General features: G+C 40.1%; 1 protein-coding gene across 1 annotated transcript in view; it reads left to right on the forward strand.

Annotated features, from left to right (window-relative positions):
* The first annotated feature begins 479 nt into the window (after positions 1–479).
* ASL (argininosuccinate lyase) overlaps positions 480–23,989 on the forward strand; it is a 37,808-nt gene continuing 14,298 nt past the window's right edge. The window contains exons 1-11 of the mRNA XM_026671700.2: positions 480–559; positions 732–821; positions 11,675–11,869; positions 13,933–14,016; positions 14,863–14,919; positions 16,121–16,218; positions 17,976–18,053; positions 18,514–18,591; positions 21,460–21,512; positions 22,571–22,633; positions 23,353–23,467. Of these exons, the coding sequence (XP_026527485.1) occupies positions 810–821; positions 11,675–11,869; positions 13,933–14,016; positions 14,863–14,919; positions 16,121–16,218; positions 17,976–18,053; positions 18,514–18,591; positions 21,460–21,512; positions 22,571–22,633; positions 23,353–23,467 (833 nt within the window). The 5' untranslated portion in view covers positions 480–559; positions 732–809. The remainder of the gene's footprint in view (positions 560–731; positions 822–11,674; positions 11,870–13,932; positions 14,017–14,862; positions 14,920–16,120; positions 16,219–17,975; positions 18,054–18,513; positions 18,592–21,459; positions 21,513–22,570; positions 22,634–23,352; positions 23,468–23,989) is intronic.

Consider the following 23,989-nt stretch of genomic DNA (forward strand, 5'->3'; position numbering starts at 1 on the left):
AGCAAAAGAGTCCAAATACTTAATTTATCATGAATTGTATTTAAAATGCACTCTGTGGAGCACTTGTAAACTCAACAAGCAAATCTTTAATTTCTTTAAAGAAAACACAATAGCCAAATGAAAATGATAAGCTGGAGTGTTACAGTCTGTTGCCCTCTTGTGTCCTGCTTTGTAGAAATCTGGCCAGACAAAACTACCCAAAATATGTTACTTTTACGATTTCTATGTGTGCAAAATACCCACATACATAGTCCTTTTTTGTTACTATTCTACGAAAACTCAGTATCCTCTGAATCTGGAACTTCTTAAGTGATTTCTTAGGATGGGGAGAATATGAAAAATAAGCAATTGGGTGTCTTCTTTGGGTCATTGTTAGGGGATAGAGTCCCGCTTAAGGGGGGGTTGGGGGGCAAAAGAAGGGCAGATGGGCAGGACATCCCAGCTGGAAGCAAATCCCGCCCTGGGGGGCGTGTCCTGTTGGCAGCGATCCCTTGAAATGGAGACCTTTCACAGGCTGATTTACAGGAGTTCGGATAGCTGGTGGTTGCACCCCCGGGAGGTGAGTTGATTGAAGTCTGCAGCGGCTGATCGGGTCGCAGTGTGGGGAGTCGGTCGTCTCTACGGATCTAGCACGAGTCAGGGATCTTTTTGGAGCGAGCGAGCGACTGTGTGTGCCTGTCTGCCTGCCTCTCTCCCTGTGTCAGACTAATAAACTGTCCGCTTGTTTGCAGTAATCGCTTCCCTCTACCTGACTGGTTCTCCACGTTCATCGAAAAAAAAACCAGAAAGAAAATCCACAATCGTCCGTCATGGCAGCTGAGGTGAGTGGGCATCTGGAAGTCTTCTCCCTCACGTCCCTTTGGACACGGAAACGACCTCTGCTTACCTCCTTTCCTGCCCCAAAGAAATCTGCGTGGGGTGGGGGGGGAAACGGGGATAGAAAACGGTTTCAGAAATTGGGCAGATTCCGATGGAACTGCATGAAGTTAAGTGGTGGAGTTGATTGATTGCAAAGTTTGCTAAGGACTGCAGAGCACACATCTGATTATGCCCCTCTCCCACTTGGAGCTATTGCTATATAGTTATATTAGCTGAAGAAAAATGCCACGGTATAAAGCATTGCATTTCTACCCTCAGTAAGCTAATAAGGATGTATCAGTCCTCACTTACTGTATCTATACACTCCCTAGAGAGATCCTGCTGTTCTCTTTCAGAGGTGAGGACTAGATGGATTTGATCCAGTCCAACTAGATTTTTTTAAAAGTTGTTCTTATTTGTAGAATAGGGAAGATCCTGTTTTTTGAGCTTACAGAATATTTTCTCTAACTTGGCATCCTCTAGCTATATGGGACTTTTGTTATACCATCTCCCCTACTAAGTTAGTAACAAATGAAGGGCATCAAATTGGAGGAAAAAACCTAATTAGGTAGGAGGGCCAGCTAGTATGTGAAATGCACTTTAAACAAAAGTCTAAGGCTGAATCATAAACATTTCGACAACCCCATTCCTAAAAATGCTTCAGTGGTGAAGAAAGGTGCTTTATTATACAGCAGAGAAAGTAAGAAATACCTTGAAATCTCTGGCCCCAAGGAGCTTTCATTGTAAAGATTAGAATGATTACAACTGATTTGAAATGAGATATAAATGGACTGTATATTTGGGAGTTTATTGTTAGTAGTGAAGAAATACCTGGGGAGGTAATTGCACCAATTCATGTTGAAAAACCTGGAGTTTTGAGAACACTGTTGAAGGAAACAGATGCTTTCCATATCAGTTCCACAACTTGTATTTGAGGCATACAAAGTAGTAAAAGAAAAGAGCAGAATGTTGTTTAAGAGAGAATGGTGGAATGAATGACTGAAAGTCAAAGAAGAATATATAGCAATTAGGGCATCAGTTGTCTGATGATTAGTTAAAACACATTTTTCAAGCCATGGAAGCATGGCTTTGCTAGGAATTCAGGGAGCTGTAGTACAGTACATCTAGAGAGTTGCCAAGTTGATAAAAGCTGGCCTAAAGCATTAGTTCACACATTATATTGGAGGGACAATAACTCAGGGACCAAGAATAAGCTCTGCCCACCAGAAAGTTTCCAGTATTCTTCCCTCCATTTTAAAAGATTAGTTAGCACAACTAGTTAGAGAATTGCAGGGCTGGAATGTACCAGCAGTCTTATTCTGTGGGGCTGTATTTATACAATTTAACTTAGTAACTCATTAAATTATTATTCTGCATTCACACATACATTCACGTATATACTAATCAAAAAAGTTGGTTTGCATATTAAACATGGCACCAAAAGCCAACTGCAGAAATATTAGCCAAATTGCATATGGTACAAATATAGCTACACTGAATCTTTAAACTGCCTGTGTCATCCACACCCATTCAGCAGTTCCATATAATATATTTCCAAAGTTATAGAAACCTAGGGCTTTAGATTCTAGCACCCAATAGTTTGGGGATTGACGATCGCAAATCAAATGGCCAAGATGATCCGGAAATGCATTACTGTGCCAATTTAAGGAAGCAGTTAATCTGAATGGAGAAGACAGCAAGATCATGAAAGCCAGAGGGAGAAATCTGAACTGCTTAATTCTAAATTCCATCCTACTTTCATAAAAGGACAAAATGGTCCAATCTATCAAAAGCCATACAATGATGGAGGAGAAGGGGAACATAGGCCAAAATAAGTAAGGAATTGATGAGAGTACCCCAAGCTACTTTGAATGAATTTTCAAGTCTTTGAATGAATAATAACCCAGATCACAGTTCCCAGGCTTCCCCAAACACCTTGTTGGGAATTGAAGTCCACCTCTCTTAAAGTGGTCAAAGTTGAGAAACACTATTCCTAACTAAAAGAAGTGACATAGGTTATTTCAGAACCACTAACTGTAATCTTAAAGAATGGCCATTAGACAGGAAGAGTGCCAGAAGATTGAAGAGGAACTCAATTTGTTCCTATCTTTTTTTTTAAAGGGGGGAGGGAGAACGATACTCAAGAAATTGGTCAGTTTGATATTGATACCTGGGAGGATCCTCAAAAAGATAATCAGGAGGTAGGTTTGCAAGCATTTAGAGGGGATCAAGATCACTAGAAGCTAGCATCACTCTGTTAAAAATTAGGTCATGCTAGAAAAACCTTGGTTTTTTTTTGTTTTTTTTTTGAGAAAGCGATTAGTTTAATAGATCAAAGGAATATTCTGGATGTAATGTACTTAGATTTCAGAAGGTGATGCATAGCATCTTTCTTAGTAAAATGTAATAATATAGTATGGATGGTTCTTATTATGGATAGACACTGAACTGATTGAACCCAATGCTTGGTCCTTAATAATATACCTACATTATACTACACCAATTCATTAAGTGGGAATCTCAGGATTGTATCCTGGGCACAGTGCTCTTCAAACATTTTCATAAAAGATGTAAGTAAGGGGACAGGAGGAATGCTAATCAGATTTTCACTCAGTACAATACTGGGGGATTCAGTCAATTCAGAGCAGAGGACCAAGGTTCAGAAGGATATTATAGATTTGAACATATCCAGCAAAACGAGTTCAATGGTAAAAAAAATGTAGTTAAATACATTTAGTTGGATACACGTACAGGAAAAGTATTTGGCTTGACACTAGTTTTGTACTCTCTGAGCTTGGTTGTTTTCTTGAAAACTTTTCATTACCCAACCTAAATAACTCATTAGTACTAGCTCCTAGTGCTATCTCCTTACTAGCATTGAGAGCACCAAGAACCCCTCATTTCAACCCTGAGCTACAAATACTCTCTTTTATTATTTGTATTTGTAAGAAGGATCTGGATGTCATGTTAGATCACAGATTACCCATGAGCCAAAAGTGTGCTACACCTGGCAAAAGAACTAACGCAACAGAGGTATGATAAGATCGTGGGCAATGATAGTTTTTATTTTATGTTGCACAGGTTAGATCAGGGGTCGCCAACCTTTTGGACCTCAGGGACCACCAAACCCATAATTTTAAATCCCGGGGACCACTAATATGAATTTTGATTGACAGTGGCTTGCTGACATTGGTGGGAGAGAGAGATATCTGATCTAACCTCTCTCTCTCTCCCTCTCTCTCTCTCTCTCTCTCTCTCTCACACACACACACACACAGAAACACACAGTGGCAGGGGTGTGATTCAAATTTCTTAATAACGGGTTCTGTGGGCATGGCCTAATTTGTGGGTGTGGCTTGGTGGTCATGTGACTGGCTGGGCATGGCTTGTATGTAAATATTATAAATATTTATGCAAATATTGAATTTTTTATTTTAAAAAAGAGAAACTTTTACCCAAAATCAGACAAAGCAGGCAGGCAGATTGAGTTGCTCACAGAATCACAGATTCACTCACAGATCTATCTTTCTGGCATCGGCTACCTGAGTCTGTCACATAAAATTTGCTTGCAAGCAAACTCATAACATTGCTAACAAGCAAACTCACAACACACCATGTATGTAAATATTGAATTTTTTATAAAGAAAAAGAGGAACTTTTACCCAAAACCAGGCAAAGCAGGCAGGCAGATTGAGTTGCTCACAGAATCACAGATTCACTCAAGAGATCTATCTGCCATCTGAGTTTGCACTGAGAACCGAAGATCTAAAGATTAGTTAGAAAGCAAGAAATCCAATGATTTCCTGCTTTCTAGCTGATCTAAATCTCCCAACACAGCAGAACAGCTGATGGTCGAGAAAAAAAAAGGAAAAATAGCAACTCAGCAGGCAAGTTTGCCAGATAAGGAGTGAGTGGGTGTGGAGGGTTCCCACGGGCCATTTGGGCGGCACAGCCTTGTGTTCTTGTACAGCCTGGCTTAATTGCTTTGGGGGGTGTTCTGGGGGTGACATTTCTCTATGGACCACCAACATTTTCTCACGAACCACCAGTGGGCTGCATCCCACTGGTTGGCGGCCACTGGGTTAGGGTTAGGGAATATAGTATTGCATTTGCTTCTAGTCACCTCAATATAAGAAGGGTGTTGATGAGCTGGAAAGGAGGACAGATAAAAGCAGCAAAGATAGTAAGAGGCTTGGAAGCTAAATCTTATGAAGAATGTTTGAAGTTTAGTCTAAATAACAGAGGCCTAAAGAGGAGACCTGACAGCAGTCTTTCAATTCTTGAAGGACTGTCATAGAGAAGGGACCAGAGGTGGTATATTCAGCAGGTTCTGACGTTTCCTCCCAAGCTGATTGGCTGGGTCTTCTTTGGTTGCCCTGCACAGAATGGAGCTGGAAAGTAGGTTTGCGGGGTAGGGAGGAATACCACTGGAAGGGATGTGGATTTATTATCTCTAATATCTGACTATAGGACAAGAATTGGTGGATGGAAGGTTTACAGAGGGAGACACAAACTTAAAATGAGGAATTTCCTGATTTTGATAGCTCTTAAGCAATGGGACAATTTGCCTCCTACAGGAAGTCCTTGACTTACAATCATTTGTTTAGAGATTGCTCAAAGTTACAATGGCACCAAAAGTGACTTATGACGGTTCTTGCACTTACTACCATTGTAGTGTCACTGCAGCCATGTGATCACAATTTAGGTGCTTGGCAACTGGCTTACATGGTGATTGCAATATCCTGGGGTCACATGATTGTAATTTGCAAACTTCTCAGCTGGATTATAACAAGCAAAGTCAATGGGGAAGCCATTAGGGAAAATCACAAATTGCAATCATGTGATGTTTCACTTAATGGCTGCACCACTTAATGACATGTTTTCCTGGTTCCAATTGTGGCTGTAAGTCAAGGAGTATCTGTATAGTCATGGGTGTTACATCACTGAAGGTTTTCATGCAAATGTTGGACAGTCATTTGTCTAGGATGGTGAGAGAATTCTTGCCCAGGATAAAGGGTTGAAGACCTTCAAGGTACTATTATCAAGGTATTATTGTTATCACCTCACTTCACAAAGAAAATATGTATGGCTAATAGAGCCCTACTACAAAAATTAAAACCCTTATTCCCTGGCAAAGTATAACAGAATGAGGAACAAATGATTCTTTTGGTGGATTTACCAAGCCTGCAATTTCACAATGTCTCTTTACTTTGCTAAAATTGGCGATCGGTATTAAAGTGTTTTTGGTCCACTTCCTGTCCTGAGCAGAGAGCATTTAGAAGTGGCAAATATCACATGGAAATGGCCTTATTTGAAGAAATACCCTCACCCCACCGCTTAAAACTGCCGAATGGAGATTTAGCCTTCCTTTGGCCCAGAACCCATATCTTCTGACCAGTGAACTTTGACTAGCCCTTAAGCATCACATGCTGTCTTCATGTTTGCTTTGAGAAAACAGGGCAATAGCTGCAGCAGAATCATGCTGACAGAAGGCCTTTTGGAATTGCTGCAGTGTACTGAGCATATCATTCAAAATGAACAGACTATATGCTGCCAGGTAGCCAAATGAACAAGCTATATGGCACATAGTCGATCAATATCCTGCCAGAGTCCTACATAGAAAGAAAATCTTGAAGGGCGTTTGGTGCGTGTGTCGAATAGTTGAACTCTAGTGATAGACTTGAATAAAAATATATATTTTAATGAAAAAAGTTGTGCTGTGGAAGAAAAACTGGTCAGTGTGTACATCTTGTTCGGTTTTCAAAATTCTGGATTTAATAGGAAGCCTGTCATATTAGCAGGAAAATCCTAGCTGACTGGCTGAATAATGAATCTAGTTACTCAATGAATTTTCTGAACTGCATTATACGCAGAGCCATAAATTAATCATATAAGCTCATTAAACCATAGAAAATATAACTGTTGAAAATGAATCCAAATGACAAAAACTTGGATTGGTGAAAACAGAGAATTTATTGTTAAGCAGTTTGCAAAGAGTGGTAGAATCTCAGCTGACCTCAACATGAAGTTTGAGCCAAGAACCACACCTAAGATTTCAATACATTACATTTTATAGTTCTTCTATCCCGACGCCCCCCCCACACACCCCTCCTACATCAACCCAGTGACCGAGAACAACTAATCTGAGACGCCTTATGGAGACCACATCATCTCCTTTGATACCTCCCAATGACCTTCCATCACATCTTATCTTTCTTGGCATTAAAGAATGTCCCTTCAGCAAGGGCCCCTTTTTGAACAGTCTGAGAACAAAGAAATATCTATTCCTAACACCAGACTTGTTACATATTGGAAGTTGACAAGTGCAATCATTAAATATACTGGTATTTTTACCATTTTTCTCCCAATTCATCACCCAGAACATGCACAAGAACATAAGCTTTATTGGAAGTTGACAAGTGCAATCATTAAATATATAGGTATTTTTTAATGTTACATTCAGCACTTCTTCTTATATGCATTTTTAACATCTATGCAAAGTAAAAGTAAGCTGATGTTTTGAAAAACAAAATCTAACTTCAATTGATTAAAGAAAGTTTATGGTTTATTTCTTCTCATATTATCCTCCTAATTGAACTTTTGTTATGTCAAATGTGTATGTGAATTGCCTTGACAGTTTGAGATACGTACCGATTCCTGGAGGAAATAGGGGTGGCATTACTTGATACAGGAGGATGTAATAGATTCCAGGTACATTAACAATGAGTAAATGTATTAGAAAATATATTTACAGGTTACATCAAGATAGTAAATGTCTATAGAGCAACTGTCTTCTTAATACTATAATATACTATTCTATCCACCTACATTTTATTTTTGAATTTTCTTATTTCTAACAATTCCACCCTTTCTATTTTTCATACATTTCATAAAATAAAACATTACTTCTGGAATTCTCTTAAGTTTTCTCTAATTTCTTCTACATTTTCAAATTTTATAAGAACAGTGTGTTCATTAATATCATTCACCATCATCATCATATGTTCATCCTTATTTTGTGTGACAGTTATGATTCCTTCAATAGTGCTCTGTACTACATTTCTTATCAGGGATATCAGACATGCTAAACAGATCAAACCCAATGTAACCATACCTGCCATAAATAGGCTTGTCTTTAATTATTAAACCCCCTCCCCCAAAAAAATTATTCATTATCTAATAACCCTGTCCATTCCTGTACTGGAACATGAGTTATTTTTCTCATTCTGTCTGTGATTTGTCTAATTACTTCTCTAGTATCAATTTCTAAGCAACAGTTGGTTAAATTTACCACATACATCTCTCTCCTTAGCTAGCAAATAATCCAATATCAGTCAATTATTTACCAGTTCAATTATTTTCATATGTAATTTTTTATAAAATTCTTCTTGTTTGTCATTCGGGGCATAAATTGCAATCAGTGTTTTTGTATTATTGTCCATTATTTCCACCATTAGTATTCTTCCGTCGTCATGAGTATAAATCAATTTCGCTGGGATAATATCTTTAATGTATAAAACCACTCCTCTTTTCTTGCATTGTGTCAAGGAAGTAAATATTTTCCCTAATTTTGGCTGTATCAACAATTGTTTATATTGCTTTTTAATACGTACTTCTTGTAGGCAGATTATATCAAATTTTAATTTCTCTAATTTATGGAAGGTTTTCCTTCTTTTAACAGCTGAGTTAAGTCCATTTATATTAATTGTAATCAATTTTTTCTCTTCCATGGTTATATTTTGTAGTTAGGTTTAACAGCTCTCGTAGATCTTGGTTCACGTTGTTCTTTGGCTTCCTCCTTTCCACTTACTGCACCTTCTTCTTTTTCAGTCGTCATTTGGCAGTCCTCTTGGAATTCAATTAGTGAAATTTCTTTTTCTGCCTCTTCCTCTTTCCCTCTAAAAGATTCTGTGTAAAATGATTCAGCTTTCTCAATTGAGTCAAGATAAGTTCCAAAGGGCCAAAAATCCAAAGAGCTATTACAAAAAAAAAAAAAAAAAACTGATGAGGAGGGGTAGTGCAGCTTAGAAAAAATAAAAAAGAGCACACTGCACTTTGTTTAATTATCCAAGGCTCTTGTTATAACTCTCTTCTCCAAAGACTTATCAGCTTTTCTTTTCCTATAAGCTTCAACACCAGACTACAGCTGTTGATAGAAACCCAGAAGAGCACCTCTAATAATACTCTCCCATGCTCTTCCCTCTATCTTATCAAATAGCAATGTCCTTGAAAAGAAGTCTCAGTTCTTTCTCAGCTTTGTCTGGTCAAAAGAGAAATAGAATATTTCCAAGCCTCTAGTTGGCAGTGTTACAAGGTTTCTTTTGCTTTCACTTTCCCCCTCCTTTTCCAAGCAAAATATAATAAGAATTAATTAAAAAAAGATATTTTAAAAAAACTAAAAGAGAGTCTCTAGCCTAGAATATTATAAAATCAAAAAGGAGAAAAAGAAGAGATAAAAGAAGAGAAAAAACCAGTCCAGTTTCAAAATATAAGATCGTGTGTAGAAAATCTAGCAATGAGAAAAAAAAAATATTACTTTGACATTCCTGTTTAAAATCGCCGCTTAGTCACTTCTGTCAAAACTTTTACAGATTCTTTCTCTTCCTTAGGGTGTCCTTTCAAATCTTAGAATAAAGAAAAAAATCTCACCAAACCGGCACACTCTCTCTTTCCGTTCTCTTCCGTTTCAGAGCTGTCCCAACTTCAGCAGCTTTAATGGCTGCCTCTTTGCCGCTGGCAAAAAGAGCTTCTCCTGGATCTACCAGGGACTTTGCGGTATCCCTGGGATCAACAGGATGTGCTCTTTACTTTCACCATCTCTTCGGGGTGGTTTAGATCCGATTGGACCGTCCAGGAGCAAAGATATCGGCAGCGATCTCAGACCTCCAAGATAGCATGCCGTATCGTCGCGATGCCAGTTCCGCCCCCCCCCCCGGCTTTGCTCTCCTTTTGAAACATCCCGCCGCCGCCGCGTTCCACCCCATTGAGCCCCTTGCACCGGAGGCACCTGCCCAAGCAAGCCCGAATGGAGCTGTGCATGAAGTCAATGGGGTGAGCCTGAGAGAGGGAAAGAGAGAGGAAAGAGAGAGAGAGAGAGAGAAGGAAGAAGAGAAAGAGAAAAGGGAAAGAAAGAAAAAGGGACAAAGAAAGAGGGGGGATAGAAGGAAGGGACAGAAAGAAAAAGAAATAAAGAAAGAGGGAGGGAGGGAGAAGAAAGATAATGAGATATCTATTCTAGTCCAATCACCTGCTCCAGCAGGGTTAGAAGGGTGTGTGTGTGTGTGTGTGTATGTTCTCGTAATTTACCAATACATTTTGGTTTTGCCTTCTTCAGAATTGGCACTGTAATACATTGGGGAAAAGTAATTTTTAGGGTGGAGATCTGGTCCAATGGATCCTATTTAAAGCCTCAACAAAATGTGAGAGGGGGCGTGCATAAGCGCACCAACGTGCCTACCGTCCCTGTCCTATTGTTTCTCCTATTCTTTTATTTTTCTTATATGTACCCATTTCATGTATTCACAACTATGTATACATTTATACTTATTATCTTGTAAACAATTGGCAAATCAAATAAATAAAATAAAATAAATAAATAAAGGATCAGGCTGCTTAGAAGGTAGCAATGGATAAGGAACTGGAATCTTTAAAAAGACTGGAGGTATACGAAAATGTTAAGTTACCACCAGGTAAACATGCCATAGGGTGTAAATGGATTTATAAGCTAAAGATAGGTGTGGATGGGACTGTTACCCATAAAGCCAGGTTAGTAGCACAAGGGTTCAATCAGACAGCAAATGACTATGATGGGTCATCTTTGCCAGCACATTGAAACATCTTTGGCTTCTATTAATTAAAGGTTTTGTGGACGAAACATGGCTAAGACTATCAGGAAGCTCTCACAGCAGATCATTTTACAAAGACCCAAGGCTCTATAAAGCATAAGGCTTGCTGTGAGGGTTATGGACTTAGAATGTAAGGTTGTATATATTGTCCTACCCAAAAGGGGAGAATGTTAGGAATGTAAGTCACCTAACATATATTTGGGTTGGAAATATATAAACCAGGACAGACATTTTATTATTGCCTCTTTAAGGGAATGCTAAAAGTGTAATTGGGTGTGGTTTCTCAAACGACCATAAGATGGAGCTAGAAACCTGGGTTGTTTTAGTCTTAGTCTCAGAAGAAGTCTCAGTGAGTCTCTTTTTCCTTCTGTTGGAGAATATTGCCGTTCCTTCTAATTGACTGATATTCATGGATTTGATGGAAGTCTGATATTGAACTGTTTTTGACACTGGACTTTGTTATTGGATTATCCCTGGACTGAAAACTGACTAATCTTACATGTGAATGACTTTGGACTGTGTTTGATCTTTGCTTAAATGTTTCTGGAAGTAAAAAACCTACATTTACTGTACAGTGTATCTGTGTGCTGTGTGTGTGTATTATTCAAACACTTCTCTCAAATATGTCTCCCTGTATGCGCTCATTTTCCTAACGGGGAATTACCTCAACAACTTCTATCTCAGAGATAATATAATTAACATGCTGACCTATTAGGATGTGATACATAGTAAGAGGATCAGCCAGGTGAATCTATCAAGAACATTCCAACAGCTTTATATGATAGACATTGCCTTCAGCTCAGATGGAAAATGTCAGCCTCCCACACAAAGACAGATAGACAATGTTTATCCTTGGCATGGGTGGAGGGCACTCTCCTTAACCAGCAGAAAGATTTGGGTACTATACATACATGGCATTGGAAGAAGTTATTATTCACTTTTATGATACATTGTTTTCCCCTTTTCCCTAGAATGACAAACTTTATGGAGGAAGGATAGTGGGAAGTATTGACCCTGTCATGGAACAGTTTAATGCTTCGATCGAGATTGACAAGCGCTTGTCGGAATTTGATATCTGCGGAAGCATGGCTTATGCAAAAGCTTTGGAAAAGGCTGGAATTCTGTCTAAAGTTGAAATGGAGAAGATCATCAGTGGATTAGAGAAGGTAAAATTGATTGAGGTAGAAAGATCTCCAAGTAAAGGTACATGGGATGTCTCAGCTTTAAGTATTTTGCAAAATGAATTCCTGACAGTATTTTTTAAACCTAATAAAATGATAATTGATAATTAAAGCATTTCTCCCACACTTTTAAAAGCATGTATCCAAAAAAATAGACCTTGATTTTAGCCAAACACTGTGTAACAAGATAAATGCCATCTCCTAGCCTGTTGTCAGTCTACTCAGAAATGCCAACAGGACTTGGGGCTGACATAACTTGAGCCTGAGAAATAGGTAGGAGAAGAACAGCTAACAGGTTTCACAAAGAGAATCTGTTATAGGAAGGGAGAGGTTGAAATGAGCTGGTAAGGAGAAACTGAATTGAAATGAGAAGGAGATAGAAAAAAGGAACAATGGCTTAGAAGCAGTGATGGACTGCAAAAGAGACGAATAGCAATAGCAATACAACTTAGATTTGTATACCGCTTCATAATGCTTTACATCACTCTCTAAGTGGTTTACAGAGTTAGCATATTGCCCCCAACAATCTGGGTCCTTCTTTTACCGACCTCGGAAGGATAAAAGACTGAGTCAAACTTAAGCTGGTCAGGATCAAACTCCTGGCAGTTGGAAGAGTTAGCCTGCAACCACTGCATCACCACAGCTCATAAGGTTTCAGGAGGACTCAAGACCATTGAAGAGGAATTAGCACAAGGATTGTCCTGCAAGAAGTAGGGCATAGCATAGGATCTCTGTACCTGGGTGGATATTCAGAGGAAGAAAACATTCAAAGAGTCTGTAGAGATTCTCAGTCATCCAGGTCATGATTGTCCCAAAGGTGCTTCTCCCCTCCCTCAGGAGGCAACTGGATTTTCTTGTTTTTTCTTTGAGGATGTTTCACTGTCAGAGCTGAAGAAGCTTCTTGGATGAGAAGCAAAATGTCCTCAAAGAAAAAAAAAGAAAATCCAGTTGCCTCCTGAGGCGGGGGAAAAAAAGCACCTCTTGGACAATCCAAAGACACCAGAAAGAAGGCCCTATGTTTTGCTAACTGTGGAAGGCTGCCAGCTATCTTCAGCTGAAATCCTTGAATATTTAGTAACAGTTGCATTTTAGAATAGGCATGCTGTCATTTTGGTTAATCTCTGAACTGTAGAGAAGTTAGGTCATAAAGTACAGTAATTTATTAAATTCTAAGGAACGTGGAACAGAGAAGAGAGCCACAGGTCTGTTTATATTCATTCCCTGAATTCCACATTTAGCTGTTGTCTTCCTATTATTGCTGTGCTAAGAATGAAAAAGCCCCAAAAAATTCACAAGGAAAACTTTATGTGCTGTATTTTGTTTAGGCTATACTAATGCACAACAAAGAGGAGGCAATTAGAGAGATTGAGCAATTAAATATCAGATTCCCGTGAAGGAAATAACATGACACAGTCAAAAAAAAAAAGAGGCTTTGGAGAAATCTAGAGAATCTTGAAAACCAAGGAACTGGACCGAAAGCCACACATTATAAACCCCAGTAGCTTTGGGGCGGAGGGGAGGAATCTACATGAAGTTTTCTTCTGAAAGGCATGAAAATTACACTTTATAATTTTTATTTAAACAATTTATAGGGATGGGAAGAAACAAAAAAATGTTTGTTGAATTGAAGCCCTTTACCGAGTTCATCTGATACCGGGTCACCAGGTACAAAACCAACACTGCTTGGCTTAATTAACCCTGGATGAAAATACACTTTCCATCTTTCAGGCCTCTTAATTAGAATGGGAAAGAGTTTTAATCTGGTGCAGAGTCTGTGAATACACAGCACAGAGTTTCAGTTTAGGCTGAGAATTATGGGAATTGCAGTCCCAACACATCGGGAAAGTTGCTAAGTGCTGCATTGTGCTGATAGTATCATGGACTTAGTTACTACTGCCAGATCTCTGCCAAGATTACAGCTAGGACTTCCAAGGACAAGCCTTGTTGTCAAGCCCATGAATGATCCATTAAGCCTCCCTTTTTCCCCAGACAACAAGGACATTTTGTGAATTACTAAACAACTTTTCCTTTGACTGCTGCTCTTATAGATTTCTGATGAGTGTTCCAAGGGCAGCTTGATAATCAGCCGAACCGATGAGGACATCCACACTACCGTTGAACGTAGACTCAAGGTTTGTTTGGTTTATCCACTTGACTGAAATGTTCTGATTTGAAGGATAATGTGCTTGTGTCGATTTGGAATATTCATAAACATTCATAAACTATTCCAGGCAGAGCAATTGGTTGGCAGAGTAGAATCAAAAGGGATAACAAGGGGTGGAGCCCTTCCAACAAGGAAAAAGAGTATGAAGGCGGGGGGCTAGGGGGAGAGGTTGAGATAAATTTGTAGTAGTGAAGGTGTGGACTAGAAATCAGGAGAACCTGAGTTTTAGTTCTCCTCTATGCATGAAAATCTAATGGGTGACTGTAGGCCAATCATTTTTTCTCATCCAATCCACTTCACTGGGTTGTAGTTGTGGGATCAGAAGTAAGAAAAGGGTCATTGTGTTGTACAAAGCAAAGGCAGAGTATACATCTATAAATGAATAAATGATCCCACTGAATCTAGAAAGAGAGCAACATCCTGCCTTCCAATGTGAGGTTGGCCTCAAAGCTCCTATCTTTTCATAAGGGTCTAAAGATGTGGCTTTGCCAATAGACTTGGGGCCCCAATGAGGGGACAGCACAACTTCCCCCCATTCTGCCCCTGCCCTCCCCATGCATCCTTGGTTTTAATGTCTGATTTCTATATTTTAATTGTTTATGTAACTATAAGCCACCCAGAGTTACCTTATGGTAAGATCAATAAAATTAATTAATGAATTTATTTATTTATTAATAAATGAATAAATTGAAAACTCTGAGAAATGTACATGGTTTCGGGGGCTAATCTTGGAAATAGTCAAACTTGGCAGCTACTTATAACAATCACATGTCTTCAAAATATTGGAGAATGAAACCTTTCTTTTTATTTTCAGGAACTGATTGGTGATGTGGCTGGAAAGCTCCACACTGGACGAAGCAGGAATGATCAAGTAGGAATAATCTGAATGGTTCCAAAATAATTTTAGCTATATTGATATTTTAGTTTTTCTCCTCCCCCTTTCTGTTTCATGTTTCTGTGCAAATGAAATAGACAATCATTGGAAGAACTTGAAAATCTGAATCATTACAAAGTGTTAAAGAACATAAAATTAGTTTTCTTTGATTTGAGACAACAACAAAATAACCCCTGCAGTTTTTTGAACTCCATTATTTTAAAAACATACGTTGGAAATGAACTAAAATTGCATATGGTATAGCTACAGCTATTTGTAGTTCTATTTTGGTTAAATATTCACCTGGCAGAAAAATCTGATCTTAAATAATGATTTTAACTAGCCTATAAGAGGAGTTTCAAATAAATTCTCCCTTCATCTTTTATTTCTTGCATCTAATCAATGGTGGCTTGCAGGATGCAGAATTCAGAATTATTTCAGTTCTTTTCCTCCTCCATAATTTATGAAGGCCACTTTGTTTTGTAATGATAGAAGCTACACTGCACAGGACTTGACAGGCAACATATGATCTTTGGTGATGGTGTTGTCATTTGTATGATAATATCTTTACACAAATGGTATAAATGCCCAAGATGTCTTAACCTCTTCATTACTAGACATTCCAGAATAAGGAACACAGGAATCCATTCAAATGGGGCTCCATTACTTGAGTCACTGTCTCTAGCCTTTCTGAAGGGATGTTGAAATGGCCGCTTCAGACATTACCTGCCACGTGAACTGTACATACAGGTAGTCCTCAACTTACTACCAAACTGAGCCCAAAAATGTATGTTGCTAAGTAGAAATTTGTTGAGTTTTGCACCATTTTACGACTTTTCTTGCCCCATTCATTAAGTGAATCACTGCAGTTGTTAAATTAGTAACACGATTGTTAAGTGAATCTGGTTTCCTCATTGACTTTTATGACCCCGGAATGCTGTAACCATCATATATGTGAGTCAGTGGTCAACATCTGAATGTAAATCACATGACCATGGGGATGCTGCAATGGTCATAAGTGTGAATATGGTCACAACTCACTTTTTTCAATGCCGTTGTACCTTTGAACAGTCACTAAGTGAAGTGTTGTAAGTTGAGGACTACCTGTAATCCTCTGAGCATCCGTGGGGAAAATCATACCTCCAGTGGATGGTTTTGGTCTCCTTTTTGAAAATCCAAATGTGTGCCTTCCTTGCAGATAGTGACTGATCTGAGGTTGTTCATGAAGAGCTCCATGACAATGCTGTCCGTTCACCTTCAACAGCTCATTCAGACCCTGATGGAACGTGCTTCTACGTAAGCCTGCTTCTTTCTTTCAAGCCTATTGACTTTACAGGTTATGGATCAAGAACATGTGCCTGAGCCCAGCTGTCTCTCCCATCCTTCCATCATCCATCCATTAATAAAATTCCTTTTGAAATAACCCCCATTTCACTCTTATTATCTCTGCTTAAAAGCACCAGGAAATGTGTGAGAAGTCTCATCCAGCCACCTTATTCCCCCCAGTGGTTAACCAGATTCTTCTCGTAACCTTTAAGCAAAGCAACAAGTCCTTGAAACTAGGTGCTCACATATACAATGAAGGCTCCGTTTAGTTATGAGGACCACCAGTCCTGTGAGCTTTCTTATCATGGAATCACCCAGACCAGGGGTCTCCAAACTTGGCAACTTTAAGACTTGTGGACTTCAACTCCCAGAATTCTCCAGCCAGCTATACTGGAGTTGAAGTCCACAAGCCTTAAAGTTGCCAAGTTTGGAGACCCCTGACCCAGACCAATGGTTCCAAGGAAGTCCTAAAAAAGCAAACATCCTACGTCCTACCTTCTCCCAAGTTTCTGATATATTTTTTTCCTGGGGTTGGGGAATTCTGAGAACAGTAGTCCACACATTTCAAAGTTGTCAAGGTTGAGAAATATGGCATGACACGGAGGTTCCATTTGATGAACCAAAATGACAAAAAAATTCCAAGCATACTTATTCTCCATGAATTAGGCTCATCATATCTGAGGTACTTGCAAAGCCTTTTCCAGCTGGGGAACTACACTGAGCTTTATGTAGTTGCCAAGTAAGGGACAGCTTCTCTCCAAAGCAGACCCTATAGCTTCCCTTCAAAGCAGACCCTGAGGGGACTATAAAAGGATGCTGGCATAGGGTTGGTAGGTACCTTCTGGACTAGCTCTTAATGAGCCAGGTCACTAAGAGCTAGTCACTACCCAGTAAACCTTTTTGGGTTTTGAGCCTGATCTGCCATCAATCATAAGAAACAATTAATAGGCACATAAGCCTAATTGCTTTCTCCCAGTAATTTGGATATTTTGGTTCATGGTAATAGCAGGGGTGGGATTCTACCAGTTTGCACCTATTCGCTAGAACCGGTTGTTAATATTCTAAGCAGTTCAGAGAACCGGTTGTTAGAAGAAATTACTGGCCTAATCCTGTAAGGAAGGCAGGAAGGAAACATTCTGGTGTTGCTTACAGAAACTGCCTCTCAGTTAACCCTTATTACATTCTTGGCAGGACTAGACTTCCTGTTTCAGGAACTTATTTTTCCCTCCTTTGCTGGTACTTTGCTTGTGTGGAGTGACCATTCAAAGTTACAATGGCACTGAAAAAAGTGACTTATGACCATTTTTCACACTTAAGACTGTTGCAGCATCCCCACAGTCATGAAAGGCCAGGCGAGGAGATACATGCCTCGATGTAAGTGATATTGAGTTGGCCATGCCCAGCCAATAACATGACCACCAAGCCATGTCCACCCAGTCATATGACCACCAAGCCACGCCCACCAACTAAGCCATGCTCACAGAACCGGTTGTTAAAAAATTTGAATCCCACCCCTGAGTAATAGAATGTGACAACCCGTATACATGGATATATTTTTTATCTGTGAATTTCTTCATCCATTACAAAACCATGTTTTGCCTTATTAAAGTGTGACAGAATGATTAGCTTTATAAATAATTGTTGGGGTTTCCCCTTCTTCAATTGTCTCTTCATTGTTAAAATGAAGGGTAAATCTGTAACTTTGTGGTTTGCTTGTTTTGTTGTAGTGAAATGGAGGTGATATTTCCTGGTTACACCCACCTGCAAAAGGCTCAGCCAATCAGATGGAGCCACTTTTTACTCAGGTAACCAATCCCTTAGACTTTCTAGAGTTAACTTTGTCAGTGCTTACATCAGATAAATTATAGCCACCATCTACAACAGCTGGTGTCCCATGAAAGTAGAAAAGAAAAGGTTGCATCTGACAACAGACCTGCTTTTAGTTTGGAATTGAACTTCCAGATTCAAAACTCAGATCCCATCAAATTTTGCTTTTAAAATTTGAATTTTTAAAAAGTATGTGTTTATTTTTTCTCTCTTATAGTGAATGCTTAGCATGCTATTGCTTCCTTTCTTTGAGAAGGACTTACATGTTATGTACACTATTCAAGTTAATACTTTTAATAAAATTCTGCAGTCCATACATTCAGGTGCCCAAGAACGATTTTGCTGGTGTAAAGATTTCCTATTATCTGCAACTATTAAAATTATCTAAGAACCTCCTTCCCTCCCTCCCTTCTTCTCCCTCCCCTTTTTTTCCCTCAGTTTTGCTGTTGCTCTGACCAGAGACCATGAGCGCCTTTTTGAGGCTAAAAAAAGGATCAACGTTCTGCCTTTGGGAAGGTAAAAGCAATCCCACCCCCTCAGAAAATGTTTACGGGCCACTAGAGGTCAAACTAACTTTCTGTGGACATATCTAAGCCAAGAAATTTTAATGTAGGTGAGAAAAATAGAATTCCTCCCTCTCAATTATGTTTGCAAGCACTCAGTTTAGCCAGTCTGTTATTGTATTCAACTTGGTTTCCAGAAATAGGTCTGTGCAATCACATAAAAAACTTACATCACACAGATTGACGAGAGAATCATAATTTGGCTGTTTTGCCCTAAAGCAGAAGGACAAAGAAGAATGGAGGAGGGGGCATGAATACACCCATCATTTTTTGACATTACTAGGGCTTCTGACTGTACAAACCTTTGCTAACTTTAATTGAAAAAAGTCACTTCTAACCTTTAAAATATTATTATTTCCTATGTGGGGAGTAATTATACAGACTACTTGCAAACTATGATGTAATAGGCAGGGGTGGGCTTCACAAATTTTAGCAAAGGGTTCTCTGCCCAGTTGCTGGGTGGATTTGGCCATGATGGGTGTGGCCTAGTCGGTCGTCCTGCACCACGGGTGGTGGTCTAATAGGGATAAATACAGGGGTGGGATTCAAATTTTTTAACAATTGGTTCTGTGGGCATGGCTTAGGTGGTAGGCGTGGCTTGGTGGTCATGTTATTGGTTGCGTGTGGTCAACTCAATATCACTCACATTGAGGCATGCTTCTCCTGGCCTCTTATGACTGTGGGTATGTTGCAACAGTCATAAGTGTGAAAAATGGTCATAAGTCACTTTTTTCAGTGCCATTGTAACTTTAAATGGTCACTCCACACAAGCAAAGTACCAGCAAAGGAGGGGGAAAAAACTCCAGAGACAGGAAGTCTAGTCCTGCCAAGAATATAATAAGGGTTAACGGAGAGGCACTTTCTATAAGCAACACCAGAATGTTTCCTTCCTGCCTTCCTTACAGGATTAGGCCAGTAATTTCTTCTAACAACCGGTTCTCTGAACTGCTTAGAATATTAACAACCGGTTCTAGAGAATAGGTGCGAACTGGTAGAATCCCACTCCTAGATAAATAGCTGCTACACTTGGTAGCATTTTAATGACCTAATTGGCCTTCTGCATCATTATTTTCCCTAATAGTAGAGAAATGACCTTGGTTGCAGAGAGAGCTTTCTTCACAATTCTCCTCTTAACTATATTATTTTATCAGTAGGAGCATCAGCTTGGATGACCTTGGAAAATATGCCATGAAACATTATTTCCTTGGTCTGTTAGCCTTGAGATAATCATGGTGGCAAGGATAATGGATGATATTGGTTTACTACAGGTAGTAAACCTCAACTTATGACCACAATGCAGCCAAACATTTCTGTTGCTAAGTGAGACATTTGTTAAGTTAGTTTTGTCCAAATTTATGACCTTTCCGTCACAGTTGTTAAGTGAATCACTGCAGTTATTAAGTTAGTAGCACAGTGGTTAAGTGGATCCAGCTTCCCCATTGACTTTGCTTGATAGAAGGTCACAAAAAGTGACCACGTGACCCTGGGACACTGCAGTCATCATAAATCTGAATCAGTTGCCAAGTGGCTGAATTTTGATCACATGCTCATGGGGATGCTAGTCATAAGTGTGAAAAATGGTCATAAATCACTTTTTTCAGTGCTGTTGTAACTTTGAATGGTTACTAAATGAACTGTTGTAAGTTGAGGACTACCTATAATAGGGAGATTGACTAAAAAAAGTAAGGGGAATCATTAGAGAAGGCCTAGGTCAGGAGTGTCAAACTGGCAGCCTGCAAGCTGGACGCATTCGCACGCAGGGGTGGGATTCACATTTTTTTACTACCAGTTCTGTGGGCGTGGTGTGGCTTGGTGGGTGTGGCAGGGGAAGAATACTGCAAAATCCCATTCCCTCCCCACCCCACTAACCTGCTTTCCAGCTCCATTATCCTGTGCAGGGCAATAAAAGAAGACCCAGCTGATCAGCTGGGACTCGGGAGGCAGAGAATAGGTAGGGGTGGGGCCAGTCAAAGGTGGGATTTGCCGGTTCTCCGAACTACTCAAAATGTCCGCTACTGGTTCTCCAGAACTGGTCAGAACCTGCTGAATACCACAGGCCACTCCACCCCAGCCCGCAAACGCAAAAACCTCCCGATACGTCACATGACATCAACATGACATGGCGAGTTTGACACTTGTTGCCTAGATGCATTATAATTAATAATGAAATATCCAAGTGCTTCACCATTTGGACATTCATACAGAAGAAATGGAATGAAAGTATAGGCAAATGAGGATGCAATTTAAGATTTCTCACTTGGGTATCCAAAGCTAGACTGGCATTATTGACATTATTGGGGCCAGCAAAGCAAAGATCCTCTGACTTTGTTCCATAGGATGCCACTGAGGGAACTTCCAGCATTCAATCACTGTAGACAGTGGTGGGATTCAAAAATTTTTTACTATTGGTTCTGTAGGTGTGGCTTGTGGGTGTGGCGTGGCTTGGTGGGTGTGACTTGGTGGGTGTGGCAGGGGAAGGATATTGCAAAATCTCCATTCCCTCCCCACTCTTTCCAGATGCATTCTCCTGTGCAGGGCAACAAAATAAGACCCATTCGATCAGCTGGGACTCAGGAGGCAGAAAATAAATGGGGGCAAGGCCAGTCAGAGGTGGTATTCTGAACTACTCAAAATTTCCGCTACCAATTCTCTGAACTACTCAAAATTTCCACTACCGGTTCTCCAGAACTGGTCAGAACCTGCTGAGTACCACCTCTGATTGTGGAGCATTGCAGAGGATCTGGGGTATGCAATTCGGGCCAACTCTCCTTTGTAGATGTTTTAAGGATTCCTTCTAATCTAATCTTTCTCTCTGTTGCAGTGGAGCTTTGGCTGGCAACCCATTTGGCCTGGACCGTGAACTGCTCCGCCGAGGTAAGCTTTATGTCTCTGCTTGAATAAGCAGTTGGTATGTGTCCAGAAGGCAAAGGAAATGAAATGAGATCAAGGGTTAGGCACAAGTATGTTGAAGTTTCCACACAGAGTGATAAACATAATCCTTAATGTTTCACAGCAGTGGTTTCCAAACCAAGTCCTTGGTCTTCCACAATCATCGGTCAGGTAGATTAGATGGGTATCATCCCAGGGCCACTCATTCTCTAACCCCGCTTTAAATATTTCTAAAGCCATTTGGGACTTTGTTCTTAAAACAGTTTGATGGGAGTGGGGTTAACATTCCTAACAAAAGAATTTATGGGACTCAAGCATGGAGACATACAGAGGTATTGGTCCTGGGAAAACATGTTGTTTCTTTCTCCCACTTGTATGTTACGTATGTTCATTTAATGAGGAAATAGTCCATGGGAATATTTCCTAATTAATTAATTGGCATGGTCAATACTGATTCTGTGGTTTATTTCCCAAACCCTAAAAACTTTAACCTTAGACTGTCTACTGTTGATTTCACCCCATTCCTAAGAGGTCTGTAAGGGGTGTGCATAAACACACCAACGTGCCTACCATCCCTGTCCTAATGTTCCCTTTTATTTGTATCTATTTCATGTATTAATAATCATGTTTACACACACACACACACACACACACACACAAAATCAAATGCATGCTTGACAAAATAAATAAATAAAAATGAATAAAATTGGCAGAAGGCTAAAATCAGCAAGCTGGTTAGCTCTGTATCATAGTCAGAGCCCTGTCTCTTTTGTGCATTTGTAAGATTTTTGATCCCACCTGTGGGCACTGCTGGGATAATATTCTGTTAGGCATTCTGAGTATACTTATGTTGAATTTCATGACTGTTTGGTTTTACATGCCAGCATGTTAGAGACCTGAATACTAACAGAAGAACCTTTGGGGGGAGGGTGGGGGGAATGGCTTTCCTTCTCTAAACTGGGACCCTCCAATGTTGGAATCCTATTCCCAGATTCTCCAGAATTAACTGTATCCTTGATTCCCCCTCCCCCTTTTAATTATAGAATTGGATTTTGCCACCATTAGCATCAACAGCATGGATGCAGTGAGCGATAGAGACTTTGTGGGTAGGTACACTGTTTTTGTGTTTCTTTTTGGCAGTCCGTTGTGGGGAAAGTTGCAGAATAATATAATTACAAAAGAAAAAAGAAAAGTGGAGGAGTTGAACAGGGGTATGCTTGTGTGATTCTCCCAAGAGCTGTGCTGGCCCATGCACAGTAGCTGCAAACTCCAAATACGTCAGTCAGAATGCCTGAATGTGGCTCTGATTTTGATGGGTGGGTTGAAGGGTGAAATGAATGCATTACGTCTTACAGGGATTGAAGGTTTTTATGTCATCACTCAAAACCCGTCCAATCTCCCCAAAACAAAGACTAAGCCAAATCAACCACAGTAGAGGTTATAGGTCTCAACAATAGCAATAGCATTTAGACGTATATACCGCTTCACAGTGCTTTACAGCCTCTCTAAGTGGTTTATAGAGTCAGCATATTTCCCCCCACAATCTGGGCTCTCATTTTCCCCACCTCAGAAGGATGGAAGGCTGAGTCAACCTTGAGCCTGGTGAGATCCAAAGTGCTGGCAACCAGCAGTCAGCAGAAGTAGCCTGCAGTACTGCATTCTAACCACTGTGCCACCATGGCTCAAGGAATGCTTTTAGGAATACCACTTAATTTTATATTATGCAATGATTATTTCTAACCAGGGCAGCATACTTTGCTTTTCACTCAGAAACAACACTTATGACTTCCCCCCCTGTCTCCCTCCCCCTTCTTCCTTTTATCAGTGGAGTTTCTTTACATTGCTTCCTTGATCATGGTTCACCTGAGCAGATTATCTGAAGATCTGATTCTCTATGCCACCAAGGAATTTGGATTCATCACTCTCTCTGATGCATATTGGTAATTGGGGGGGATTTCCCATTCTTTCAAGACCTTGTTCTAAGCAGCCTCATTCTGGAGTCCAGTAACTTTGATACTGCATGGAGGAGCTTCTCTGGCGCTCCTCCAATGATAATATTTTTTTCAAAAAATATTGTTCTACTGCAGGGTGCCAAAGTTGATTTCATTGAGGGCCACATCACGGTTATGTTTCACTTTGGGGGCTGGGTGGGTGTGGCCTCACTGGGTGTGGCCAGCTCAACTTCACTTGTGTCGGGGGCACCTGGGGTGACCCAAGCGCTTTGCCAGTGAAAACGGAACCCAGGAGTCCTGAGCTCCGTTTTTGCTGGCAGAGGGTTGCAGGAGGCCATCACAGCCTCTCCATCTCCGTTTTCACTGGCAGAGGCACCGCAGGATGGCCCAGCAGGCCAGATCAAAGCTCCCTGTGAGCTGGATCTGGCCTGCAGGCCTTGAGTTTGACACCCCTGTTCTACTGTCTTTCCACTGAGAAACCAGGTTGCTGTGCAACACTGAATAAAACAA

This window comes from Notechis scutatus, chromosome 1 (assembly GCF_049901735.1).
Source record: "Notechis scutatus isolate UNSWTSFEM ecotype Mainland chromosome 1, rNotScu1.2, whole genome shotgun sequence".
In the NCBI taxonomy this organism is placed as follows: Eukaryota; Metazoa; Chordata; class Lepidosauria; order Squamata; family Elapidae; genus Notechis; species Notechis scutatus.